At 36.7% G+C, this 14,381-nt stretch overlaps 1 protein-coding gene across 18 annotated transcripts in view; it reads right to left on the bottom strand.

The window, feature by feature from the left end:
- The window catches only part of LOC105225707 (zinc finger protein 2), a 315,040-nt gene that overhangs the window by 169,740 nt on the left and 130,919 nt on the right, over positions 1-14,381 (bottom strand). For 17 of the 18 annotated variants that reach the window (XR_007423204.1, XR_007423205.1, XR_007423203.1 and 14 more), the window contains one exon: positions 828-1,428. The exons of the other annotated variant lie outside the window; for it this stretch is intronic. Coding sequence is in view for 14 of the 17 variants with exons in the window: in XM_049459974.1 (XP_049315931.1) it covers positions 828-1,232 (405 nt within the window). In the remaining 3 variants the exon portion in view is untranslated. The remainder of the gene's footprint in view (positions 1-827; positions 1,429-14,381) is intronic. 18 annotated transcript variants of the gene reach the window in all.

Here is a 14,381-nt window from a genome sequence, read left to right as displayed (position 1 = left end):
ATATTTTTATTTTTATTGATAATTATGTTTTTTGATTATGTTATAGGAAATTTAATATTTGTTATCGACATATTTATTTTCATTCAAGTGTAAAAACATCTCTGAATAATGAAATGTAATAGATTTTGTGACTGTCACTTACGGAATAGCAATATCATCTCAAGTCTCAAAAATTGTCTCTAACTTAAAATCTCAAATTTAGAGACTTGAGACTGTCTCAAGTTACAGAATTGCACGGTTATACACACCTCTCCCTATGTAACAAAAACTATAGACAAGAGCAAGTTTTTAATTTAGTTGATTTGGGAGCTTCTATTAACACTAAGCTTAATTTAGTTCATATTGATAGCATGGTTTTTAGAGCAAAAGGTGTTCTTAGTTTTGTTATAATAAACTAAAAAATTTAGGGATCCTGTCTTAATGATGCCTTGAATGGTATACAACTGACAAAAGCCTAGAAGAATCTCTTCAAGGGCAATTCATTTATTCAATGTTGTTTTTTACCTTTGGTCTCTCTAAATTGTGAGCCAAAACCTATTATTAAGGTTACAAAATATCTGAAGTTATCTAAATGGGAATGGACGGAATTTAATTTATGTGTTATATGAATAATTGAACTTCGATGAATGTATCAATCCAGTTGAATTCAGATTTTGATGCATTTATTAATTTAAGTTATTAAATTTGTCAAAAAAATTATACTTTTATAAATATTATTTAATTTTACTACCATCTTATAAAGATGTAGCATTATATTACAGGTGATAATGTTTTTCAGTAACTATATTAAAGGACTGTACTTTTAAAATAATTCCTTGACTAATTACCTCGTCTTTTAAGTCAGCTACTTTTATATTAACTAAGGAACAGGATCGTTTGTTTTTACATCTACGTCGACGTTTCCGTTCAAAAACTGCTTTGGATCTGGTCAGATGCTCGAGATGCTGTGGTGAAGTCGGTTTCTTAATATCTGCCGCAAATATATCAATAGTTGATTGTTGCAACGATGATGTTGCTTTGTATGCTGTTTCTTTATGTTGTAAAGGGATTAAGTCTTGTGCGTTGTTGTAAGATTTTAAAGTAGCAAACTTTGACAGCTTGGGTTTTGATGTCGCAGCAGTGATTTCTGTTGTTGTTACGGTTGCAATTCGTGCGTTTGTAACTGTTGTTGGCGATATTTCCCTTGTTGTTATTGACTTCCGCTCTATTGGATTTAGGGGTAAGTCTGACATATTACGGGCACATTGGTTATGGTTAGAATAGAATTAAGCCTATGTGTTGCTAAGCTTTACAATTGAAAGCTTAAAGGCATGATTAGCGATATTCAATTATAATGCTTACGTACGATTCACTTTGAAAATTAAGATCGTGTGATCTTGTGCCAAATAAGTTTATATCAATCGCTCGATCTGAAGTAGTATTGTCAAGCTTTCATGTAAAGAAAAAGTATAAATATGCATATATATAATAAGTTATGTATCTTAAATGTAAATATTATTTTTAGATGGATAAATATATCTAGCATAATATTTATTAGTTAGTAAAGCTTGGAAACTTCTAATATTTAAAAACTCGTATGGTTAATACTATAAACTTAGGAACAAGCGAAACCCTTATATTCGATTGCTCTGAAGCTATATTACGAGTATACGGTGGGAGGCGGGGTTTAGGTTTTAAAAGCAAAAAAATGATATATTTGTCATTTTTGCGGCGATATGAGTAATATAATTTTATTAAATTTAATGACATAAATAAGCCTGTAAGCGGCACTAAAACGGCGGAAGTAAAAAGCTCGATTTAGTAAATTTGAGTTCGAAAATGTTTTATCACGTACAGATAATTTTGTCATTTCAGTAAATGGAATGGCCCTTATGCCTCTTGACTACATGACAAAAATCCTACGTGTTAGGAAATGTTTACTTTCATTTTCGGTTTAAGCAACCCAAAATTAGCAAAAAACAGTCTCTAACACGACGGTCCCAAAATGACTGTAAAATCCGTACCAAGTCATGAGTATACCTTGCGAAATCAAAAAGGACTAGTACTCGTAATTGATTGTTTGCAATTTGACATTTAGTATTTAATTATTATTTACAGTTTACTTATGTAAATTCTAAGAAGGTAAAAAAGCATAGTGTTTAAAATTGCACGACAAGATTACGTTTACACTTATATTCATAACCAAGCGGTAGGATTGTTGATATTCTATCGATTTTGACGATATTTTTTGCCTCTGCTATGGTATCGATGAGATTTTGTTTTTAACGATAATATCGATATTTTACTCACAATTATCTCAAAGTCACCATAAATAATGTAAACAATTTCTAAGACGAATCATATTGATCATTATACAAACCTACATTTACATTTATATAATAATATTGATTCGGCTGGAATGGGAGAGCGTATCAATTTCGTGGTATACGTAACATAGCCTTAAGGTCACATTGGTTATCGATTAAATTATTTATGTTATACACGCGTATTACACACATGAAATACAAGTACCGTATTGTTTTTTTAAATTGTGCGATAAAATTGTTGCATCTGAAAGTGTAACTTTTCATAAAGGAAAAATGGAATAACTAAAGTAATCTTTCAAATGCTTTGATGCAAGTATGTATATTGCGCACAGTAGTGCAAACGAGTGGAAACACATCAAATATGCGGCGCATATTAAAACAAATCTGAAAACATATTTTGACGAAGTCAGACAATTTGCAGGTTAGGTTAAATTTGCTTTTGAAATAGAAAACAATTTACTGTGTTTTCAATAACAGAAGGTGGCACTAAGAAGCAACGAATATTCGTTCACCAGTACAACGATGATATGATATGTAAAAACTATTAAACGTTTGCTGCCAGAGGTACAAATTGTATTCCAAATTCAAAGTTATTTAAATTTAGATACCGTAACTAACTTTTTATGTCTATAACAAGTACATTATCTTACTTAATCTATGTATTTGTATTTTGTGTAGATAAACAGCAAATATACTGAGGTTATCGCAATTGTTAGAAGCATATTTAAAGAAATTAATTTATAAATTAATTAGCATTTTCAAGTGACATTTTTACAAAAACAAATTCTACAAGGTCTTTTCTAACATTGATAGTGCACTTTTTGTGAAATAATAAGTTTGATTGCTAAGCGTGCTTGCTTGACTGCTTTGCGGATGCACGAGGTAATCATTGTTCTCGAGGCTCTTCGAGGCTGACGTTCTTGTTGGTATTGATGCTGGTTCCAAGATGGACGAAATTATCTACAACTTCGAAGTAATGACTGTCAACAGTGACGTGGGTGCCTAGTTTTTCGAAGGCAGGAGATATTTAGTCTTTCCCCCGTTTACCACCAGACCCATTTGCTTCGCTGCCTTATCTATTCTGGAGAAAGCATAACTAACGGCGCGGTCGTTAAGGCCAATAATATCAAAGTCGTCAGAATACGCCAGCAGCTGTACACTCTTATAGCAGATTGTACCTTCTTGGTTTAGTTCTGCAGCTCGAATTATTTTCTCCAGAAGAAGGTTGAAGAAGTCACATGAAAGAGGGTCGCCTTGTCTGAAACCTCGATTGGTCAAAATTCAACTAAATTCCAATCGTTGGGCCTGCTTTTGTCTTACTATATTTTTCAAAGAAGCTGATCAGTTCTTCACCGCCGTGTTTGGATAGCTCGGCCGGCAATCTATCGGCCCCCGCCTCTTTGTTGTTCTTCAGACGGGTAATTGCTATTCAAACTTCTTCATTGTCGGGCAACAGAACATCTGCTCCATCGTCATTGATATAGGAATCATGTTCGCTTTCTCCTGACGTTATGCTTTCACTGCCATTCAGCAAGCTGGAGAAGTGTTCCCTCTAAAATTTTAGTATAATCTGGGCATCGGTTACTAGACCACCTCCTAGGGTCTACAAGAGTATGCTCGGATCTTGAAAACTTCTGTTAGTCGCCGCATCTTTTCATTCAATTTTTTAGCATTACTCTGTCGGCCAGCTTGTCAAGGTTTTCATACTCACGCATTTCGGTTTCTCTCTTTTTCTGCCTGCAAATGCGTCTCGCTTCCCTCTTCAACTCTTAGTATCTATCCCATCCCGCACGTGTTGTGGTCGATCGTAACGTTGCGAGGTAGGCAGTCATTTTACATTTACTTAATTTAGTAAAGTAGATTTAATTTCAGGCGCATACATCGGAATCCATAAGAACTTCTGTCTTGGAAGCGTTAAATGAATTTAAAATACCTATCCAGAAAGCAGTCTAGATCACTGTTAGACAACGGAGCGAATTATGTAGCCGCTGTTAATGGATTATTAGGCAAAGAAAAGTTCAAATGGACGAATTGTGGGCTAAGGTGTTATTATTCTTTTTAGTTATTATTTAACAAGAATTCTTAAATATTGAAAATTAATGTTGTTTAGTGCGATATATCAGAATTATATAATCAATATTACCGATACGACGATATTTTCACTTTCTTCTGATATATTGAGAAGCGATACTTTTAAAAGTGTCAACCATCCTACCGTGCGTTAAACTAACTTCAGGGATAGACAATGTTAGCATATGCCGTACGTTCCACAAAAGAATTAGGTGTGTTCGTTGTGAAATTACTGCGGCAGTGTTGCCTTTGATTAGAAAGAATCACGTTATACGCGAAAATTCCAGTAACACTGTCAAAGTAACACGTTCTATCGGTAAATTGTTGTTCATCTGTAACGCATCACTAGCGTAAAACACACATCTTAAACATTTTGAATGAAAGGATGAGGAATTGTGTATTAAATATAAATTTTATGTTTGATATAATATAATAATGTAATAAAATACGTTATCAGGGTATAATTCAATACTTTTGAAATTTTTTTATCACTTTTTTTGCAGTATTCTTTAAGCAATAAACTATTTCATCTACATCTTTTTTGCCTTCTTTAAGTATTTTTCAAAAATTGTCACATCGATTTTCCAACGTTTTGTCAGCAATTATACACGTTAAAATTTCCATATTTGTAAACAACATGTTCTGTGTAGCAGTTCGCGCAAGTAAGGAAAGTTTGTTGATCGCCATTCACTTGGGAGTAGCCAGAAACGATTCTTTTACATATGGCTCAAGCAGCTCATGACCGTCACGGTCAAAGACTGGGACCAAGTATCCTTAGATAGAACATCCTAAGACGAGCTAAAGTGAGAAGACGAAACATCCCCTCCACAGGGTTGTGCGTTGGGATTGGGACGCGTCACGTAAAAACGTCCCCAATGGAAAAGAACAAATAGCCTTGGAAGAGAAATCCCCCTTTTGATGACGACCATAGCAAACGAATTATGGATTACGATTTAAGGGCATGTACCTGGAATTTCCGCTCCCAGCTGGTTGATGTCATGTGAGAATAAAGGCTAACATCACCGCCGTCCTAGCAATACGATGGACGGGATAAGGAATAATGCGAGTAGGTGATTGTGGCATTTACTACAGTAGCCATATACAGGAGCCCAAGTTCGGTGTGGGATTTGTGGAGGAGAGAGACTCCGTTCCCGAGTACTGTCATTCACCCGGTGGATGAAGGTCTAGCCACAACCCGTATCAAAGAGAAGTTCTTCAAAATATCGCTGATTTGCGCCCACGCCCCGACGAAAGAGAAGGACGATGTGACCAAAGATGACTTCTATGAGCACTTAGAGCGCACCTATAAGAGCTGCCCCCGCCACGCTGTCAAAATCGTGTTTGGCGACTTTAGCGCTAGTGTGGGCAAAGAAGGTATCTTTGGCACAACAGGCGGTAAATTCGACCTCCATGAGGAAATATCCTCAAATGGGTTGAGGCTGATCGACTTCGCCGGGGTCCGAAATATGGCTACCTGTTCCGGCACAAGAAAATTCATCAAGCAACCTGTCTGTCTCCGGATCGAAAAATTACCAACCAGATCGATCATGTTGTGATAGACGGAAGACGCGTTTCCATTGTTTTAGACGTGCTTACGCTACGAGGTCCTAACATCAACTCGGACCATTACCTTGTTGTAGCCAAGATTCGCACCCGTCACTGTGCAGCAAAAAACGCACGTCGACAAACACAAGAAAATTTCGACGTCGAGAAGCTGCAATCACAACAGACAGCCGAACGATTATCCACTCGGCTTGCATTAATGCTCGGTATAAGGGAACTGTGGGACAGCATTTTAGACTCCTTACGTACCGCTGCAAAAGAAACCATTGGATATCGGGAAAAGCAAAAGAACAGTTGAGGCGATGAGGTGTTCCGTGTCGCAGCGGAGAGAAAACAGATTGCCTATCTCGCAACTTTACGATTATACACAACACGTGCGGGATGGGATAGATACTGAGAGTTGAAGAGTTCCCTCGAGACGTATTTGCAGACAGAAAAAGAGAGAAGCCGAAATGCGAGAGAATGAAAAGCTTGACAAGCTGGCCGATAGGGTAATGCTCGAAAATACTACGAAAAGTTGCGGCGATTAACAGAAGGTTTCTAAACCCGAGCATACTCTTGTAGAACCCCCAGAGGTGATCTGGTAACCAATGCTAAGAGCATACTAAAATTATATATCTATCGTGGGATAAGCCTCCTTAACATCGCAAAAGTATTGTGTGAAAGATAAAGGTCCACCGTCAACAAACTGATTGGACTTTACAAGTGTGGCTTAAAACCCAGAAATTCAGTAAACCTTGGAAAACACCCAAGTGAAGAGAGTCTACCACACACCACCTCTTTTTCGGCTTTTGACAGCACGAAAAGAGCTGCATTTATGCCGCGATGTCTGAATTTGGTATCCCCGCAAAACTAATAAGGCTGTGTATACTGACTTTGAGCAATACTAAAAGCTCCGTCAGGATCGGGTGGACCTCTCCGAGCCGTTCGATACCAAACGAGGTTTCAGACAAGACGACTCCCTTTCATGCGACTTCTTCAAGCTGCTCTTGGAGAAAATAATAGTTCAGCGAATCAAGAGACAGCATGTACGCTGGCTTGCCATGGATGAAAATACCCCAGCCCTAAAAGTATTCGATGCAATACCCACCGGGGGAAGCAGAGGAAGTGGGAGACCTCCACTTCGTTGAAAAGACCAGGTGGAGAAGAACCTGCCTTCGCTTGGCGTTTCCAATTGTCGTTGCTGCGAAAAGAATAAACGACTGGCGCGCTGTAGTTAACTCGGCTAAATGAAACCATCACTTCAGTGGCAGGAACTTTAAGTTACCAAAACACCATTCTCTCATTTTCATTACTATATTTTTTTCGTGTCCATTATATGTATATTTAAAAATCAACATGCATGCTGAATATCGAAAAACATTATAATTGGGAGGTTTAGACCAAGATCTAAACCAATTTTATATTATAGCGCTAACCATATTATGTTTAAGAAAACACGTTCATTTAAGTTCATTAGATTAATTAATTAATTAATTGATATTTTCCAAGATGCTGGAAATCGATCGAACGACTACGAATCTAGTCTTTGAATAGATTTTTACTGACTTATTAAAATAATATTCTTGTATGGAAACCTTTTTATTTGTGAAGCGTATTCTAGCAACCGAAGTTATGTTTCTTATTCGTTTTTATTTCAACCTGCTCTTAACGAATCTAGCTGTTCTTGCAGAGAACGGCGAGGTTTGATTTAGTCGCCCATACGCTTGCGTAACCATATAGTAATTACGCCTATTAAAGTTGTTTATTGTTATTTGAATAATTAATTATTCGCATTATGATGTGCGATGGTGTGTGAATTGGTGATGAGTATAAATACCCTTGAACACACCACCAGCAGAAAAATATACAAGCTATCAACAGTACCATTGAACTGTGCGCGTCCATACATCAGACCTCAGTCTTAAGTCATTTATAACATACTATTCTAATAATAATTCAGCAGGTACTTGCTCAACCGTCGCCAACAAAAGTTTGCGAAAAAGTTCTGTCAGAAAACAATCGCTTCATAACAGCCACTTTAAATTTTCTTCAAGCCAAAAGTACTTATAGGACTATTACAGTAGCATGTTTGGCATACAGCTCTGTATGAAGAAAGTTATAAATATTTAAAAATATTGTAATATGGAGAGCACTAGTTTTTGACGATAGTGGATGAACTCTTTTTCTCAGAGGGTATATAATTAGCTGAATCAACCAATTCTACTCAACTATGTAGTTACATATACCCAAACAAGGGCCAATGGTTAAATTGTGCATTACATACATATGTATGTATTTGTGTAAGTAATTTCAACAACTCAATGTGGGATCTCAGTGTAAACAACTTGCTATAGCTGGCTAGACAATATAATTATTGGTTACCCTATGGTAAAATTTTCAGCTACTTGTTATGGAATTGATGTTATGAGGGCGCGTTTCATTTTGCCTTTTCCGCAAGACCTTTTACTTTTCGCTAACATCCGGCATTGTTAATAAACATGTGAATGCCGTGCAGTTTAAAATGGTATATGTAGAAGATCATTATAACATAGTACAGTGGAGTTTGAGTATTTATGTATTATTTTATGCAAATTCAAAAATATTGCATATATCTTAATTAAAATTAAAAAAACCCAAAAAAAAATTATTTTTTATTGTATATTGTAGAAAATATTATATCTTGATCATCAAAACCAACAATATTATTGTAGATAATATTTGAGAACCACCTGTATCGAAACCACATGTAAATTTTAAAACGGTCGGTATTGTCTGAATCAACCGATGTTAACATAACTACAAACATAGATTCCAATCGCATTATATAATCAGGGAATCCAAGACAGAATTGCTTAGCTGTCAGAATTGCAAACCAATTCTGATTTTCAATGGTGTCACAGAATCCGATTGGATTTTCGTCTATAACCAATATTCGAATCAGCTGTTTACTAAAGTGCCAAAACTTGCAAATGAATACATTTGGAAGCAATCCTATTAAAGTTTTTGATGAGTTCCGAATTAAAGAAAGATTTTAAGAGACAACATTTATGGAATGAATAAAGAATTATTGTCGAAACTAGAAGGGAAATAGTGACCGAGCGTCTAGCAGATACATACATATATATATATTGAGCGTTTTTTTATTCTTACGATTTTTCTTAATTGGCAGTCAAGATAGAAAAAACTAAACGTCGTATGGAATTGGGTCAAAGTTTATTATCTTTGGCATTAAATTATCTTCTACTTAAAATAATAAAAACTAAGAAAAGCTAAGCTTGAACATACAAGGTCTGTCGCAAAAGAAATAGGACTGTTAAAAAAAAAAAAATTATATTTTTCAAAAGTTATATTTTTTTATTCAAAGTAGTTTCCTTGTGCTTCGATACAGCGTTTAGCCCGGACAATTAGCATTTCAAATGAGTGTTTAAGGCCATTTTTCGGAATGCTCTTGAGAATATCGGTCGTCGCCATTTGGATAGCTGAAATGTCCTGAAACCAGTGCCCTTTCATGGGCAAATGAAGTTTTCCAAATAGGTAAAAATCACAGGGTGCCGGATCAGGTGAGTAGGAGAGTGATTAATGGTTAATATGGAGTTTTTTGCCAAAAAATCAGTGAGAAGCGTCGACCGATGACACGGCGCATTATCGTGCAACAGGCGCCTGTACCCTGCCTCACGGTATTGTGGTCGAGCACGACGAATGCGTGACAAAAGACGCTTCATAACACCAAGATAAAACACAGCATTAATCTTTTGGCCAGGTGGGACGAACTCTCGGTGTACAATACCCTCGGAATCGTAAACACAAATCAGCATTGTCTTTATTTTTGACTTCTGAAGACGACTTTGTTTCGGTGACTTCTGATCGTCACAGAGGTCCTCACGACCTTCTTGGAATCGCTTAAACCACTCATGCACATTACTACAGGATTGGCACTGATCACCATAAACCTTTTTCATCATTTGAAATGTTTCAGTAAACGTTTTCCCAAGTTTAAAACAAAATTTAATTTTGCTCTTTGTTCAAAATGCATTTTACTACCGATGACCAAAAGCTGCTGTCACTTTTTGATCGATAACATCGATTGTAGTTATCCAATTGTCTTAAAATTTTTACGAAATGTCAACAAGGGATCAAACTTTTTATTTCATTCTCACCAACAGGTGGCGCCACCAGAAATAGTTATATTTATCAAGTTCTGTTTCTTTTGCGACAGACCTTGTATGTTTAAACAACAAAAAGTAAAATTTTTTTCAAATTGTAAAAAATTTTAGAATTTGACACTTTTTGTTTTTAATTTTCCGAGTTTAACTTGAACATAAGTTATTAACAAATATGAATCTCTTTGAATCTTTTTTTCCGATAGAAATTGCGACCTGCATACTGCCCGCCGTCTGACAAATGCACATGTCAGATGCATCGGGCAATTGCTTCCCTAAGGCAGAATATGAAAGAATTCGTATCGAAAAAAGTTTCGGACCTTAGAAATTTCGCTTTAATAAATTATTTCTTTCCCTACCAAAAAAACCTCAAAAAACGATTTTTTAAGCCTCTAAAGCAGGCTCCCCCCTTAAAAACCCGCATCCAAAACTCAATAATTAAGACATTTCGTGTTTTATTCTCATAGTAGAGGATCCGGCTTAAGAACAACACCCCTCATTCTTTTCCTTGATAAAATAATTTTTTTTAATAATAAAACTTATTGATTAATCAAATGAGAAATGATTGACAGTCTATATCGTAGCAAGACTATTTTTAATTAAAAATTAATTAATTTAATTTTTTGTCTTGGTTACCCTCACTCTTTTCCTTTATAAATTTAGTCTCAATCAAAGAAAAAAAGTATGTAGAAAATGCTATACAATGTTTGACTACCTTTTTTTACGCAAGAATACGTGTCAACCAGGTGTAAACAGGTAAGCGGATGGAGTGATTTACCCTCATTCTTTTTCTTTAAAAATTAAATATGTAAATATTCTGAATTTTATTACGAATCCAACGATATATGATTGACTATCCAAATCTAATGATTGACACGATCTAAAGTTTCAATAAATTCATGTAAAAATAAAGTGTGACTGTAAGCGCTATGTACAATAACAGCTGCGCATAAGACTCTTGCCAGAAAGAGAAAGGCGTGGGTTCAGTTGTGTGTGTATGTGTTGGCGCAGATTACTCAAATTTTTGACAATAATAGGTATACTCGAATTTTCAATTATAATTCTGTAACTCAAACCATGATCGACATATTCGGCATATGATTTGTTAGAATAACGAAAATCATTGTAGTATAAAGGAGTTTGGGTGTTGGGAGTTTCATGACCAATTTCACATATTTTAGGTAGAATAGTATATTCAATAATAGTCTTGCTAAGATATCTTACATATGTATATAATATTGTATATAAATCCTCAACATTCGTATACGGTTCTATCGAGCGTATTGTATGAAAGATTAAAGACCACCATCAACAAACTGATTGGACCTTATCAGTGTGGCTTTAGACCTGGCAAATCAACAACCGACCCGTGAAAGGAGAATCGACACACACCCCACTTCGTTAATTTCAAAGCTGCTTTCGACAGCACGAAAAGGAGCTGCCTTTATGCCGCGATGTCTGAATTTGGTATCCCTGCGGCACTAATACAGCTGTGTAAACTGACGTTAAGCAATATTAAAAGAAACGTCACGGTCGGGAAGAGCCTCTGTGAGCCGTTCGATACCAAACGAGGTTTCAGACAAGGCGTCTCCCTATCGTGCGACTTCTTCAATTTACTGCTGCTTTCTCCAGACTGGACAAGGAAGCAAAGCAAATGGGTCTAGTAGTGAACTTAGCGCAAGACGAAATATCTCCTGTCATCAAACAAAAAGTCGTCGCGACTTGGCCGCCCATGTTACTGATGACAGTCATAACTTCGAAGTCATAAAAAATTCCTCTATCTTGGAACCAGTACAAACACCAACAACAATCCAACACAGAATCACTCTTGCCAACAGGTGGCACTTTAGACTGGCTGCACTTGGTATCTAGAATTGGCCCCAAATTGCTGAAAGAACAAACAATTGGCGCGCTGTTGTTAACTCGGCAATAACCGCGTAAGCGGTGTCTACTTCATTAAAGAAGAAGAAGATATAAGAATGTTATATTATATTAAATTTGGTTAAAATCGGTCGAGCGGGTAACGAGATATGTGATTACACTGAAAAGTGGGCGTTGCCACGCTCTCTGGCTAAGTTTGACCCCAGCTCCTATAAAGCTGTGTAAAACCATCTCGAAAGTAAAAGCTAATGTTTCTTCCGTATTTATTTATTGATTTATCGCGCTTTTAGTAGTTTCAACAGCAACGTTATATGGGGAATGAGTGGGGATACGATCCGATTTCATCCATTTTCACACTATCGCTTCTCATAACATTTATCTTGAGCGTGTTTGATTATTTTACCGTAAATGTTTTGAGAAACCAGGTGCAGGGCGGCACCACCTTTCATAAATTGTTATCCACTGATGCCCCTTGCTACTGCGATCCTCTGTGCCAAATCACAGTTCTATATATTAATTCAGTGCTTAGTTATAGCAATCTATGTGCTTTCGTTGTACGATGTTTTGTTGGTGTGGCAGGTGTCCGATTATGCCGATCTATGAACTCGTCGTCTTATTTTTGCCAAGGAACACGTGTCAGAAAGTAACTCGGATTTCAACTCGTCTCACCGTCCCGGTTATTTTTATGTGTATCTAACTCGTATGAAACAAACAACCATTAGGTTTTTATCGGTTATCGATTACACAGATGTACGGAAAGAAAGACAGTATCTCGGAATTCAACTCGTCTGGGCTTCCTGATCATTTATATATATACTAGCTGACCCCGCAGCCGTTGTCCTGCGTGAAATTATGTTTGTTTGAAATGAAAAGAAAGTTAAATTCATCATTTAATTTTTTTTTCAATGTAACGCAGCTTGATAAACAAAATTTTTTGGTTTTTGTTCCGGTGTACAGAAAAGATGGTTTTCCAACGCGTGAGTACGACACGTATGTCTGACCGTGTGAAAAACATAGCAATTCCAAATTCACTGTAAACGGAATACGTTTGAACTGAAATGGCAAATCGTTAGAACTCAAAGGATACTTTAGAATCAAGCATTCTGCCCCCTTGTATTCAATAGCACATATTGCGGAACATAATAACGACAGATCCCACTTTGAGACGCAAATGATGCGGTGGCATACCAAGCTTGTCCAAAGAATTTAAAATTCCACTGCATAATTCACGGCGTCGTCTTCATTGTCAAGACGATCGATCGATTTTTATGAGCGCAAGTCTCCCGGACTTTGATTTTGAATCTTCCAGTTTAAGTCAACAACATCGGTATTTTTGGCAGCTATCGTAGTATAGTAACTACTACGAACATTCGTGATGAGTTTATCTTTCGTGAATTGATAAACGGCAGATGCAATTGATATCAAACCACCAGAAGTATCAACCGAAATTTACCCATTTCCATTTTTTAGCGAAGACGATGTAAAATGTCTTCGGCAATGTCATTTTTGTTCGCATCCCATAATTAACGCGGATTTGAAGGCTGATATATCGAAATGATTATCGCGAAAAGTGTTCGAACTTCATTTTCATTCTAGTGATTAACATGTTCCAGCAATTGTAATTGCTGGCTTACTTCTCCAAAACTTGCACACACCGTACCATTCACAGTACGCAATGACTCAAATAAAGTTTAATAGCGTACATTAATCAATAATAACCGAAGGCAGACTTAATTTTTTTTCCCTCTCTTGACGAATAAAATCCAAACCTTATGAGTCTTATGAGTGACTTCCCGTCCTGCTATATGGTCGCATGCGATGGAACGATGAGCTGTATGAGATATATGACGACATTGACATAGTTCAGCGAATTAAAAGACAGCGGCTACGCTGGCTAGGTCATGTTATCCGAATGGACGAAAACACTTCAGCTCTGAAAATATTCGTCGCTGTATCTGCCGGGGAAAGCAGTGGAAGAGGAAGACCTCCACTCTGTTGGAAAGACCAGGTAGAGAAGGACCTGGCTTCGCTTGGAGTATCCAATTGACGCCACCTAGCGAAAAAAAGAAACGACTGGGGCGCTGTTGTTAACGCGACTATAATCGCGTAAGCGATGTCTACGCCAATTAAGAAGAAGAAGAACCGAAGGTAGAAACAATCGTCGTTTTTCGGGTGGATTGTGTAAATTCTTCCTAATACATTAGTTGATAACACACCTGGATGTCCATATACTGGTTGGCCTTGCTTTCTGCGCAACTATTTCTTCGACGATGCATTCCAGGCATAATATCAAAGTATATCCGAATAGAGCAATATTCTCGCAAACAGATTACTGACGAAAGTTGAGAAAAAACTCGTAAATGTTAATTTTGTTGCTGGCGGTGTTTCCACTGAAAGCTGAATACTGTATTCTCTGGGT

The sequence above is a fragment of the Bactrocera dorsalis genome, chromosome 6 (genome assembly GCF_023373825.1).
Source record: "Bactrocera dorsalis isolate Fly_Bdor chromosome 6, ASM2337382v1, whole genome shotgun sequence".
Lineage (NCBI taxonomy): Eukaryota > Metazoa > Arthropoda > Insecta > Diptera > Tephritidae > Bactrocera > Bactrocera dorsalis.
Note: the sequence above shows the minus strand (reverse complement) of the source record. Positions and strands in the feature narration are given on the sequence as shown.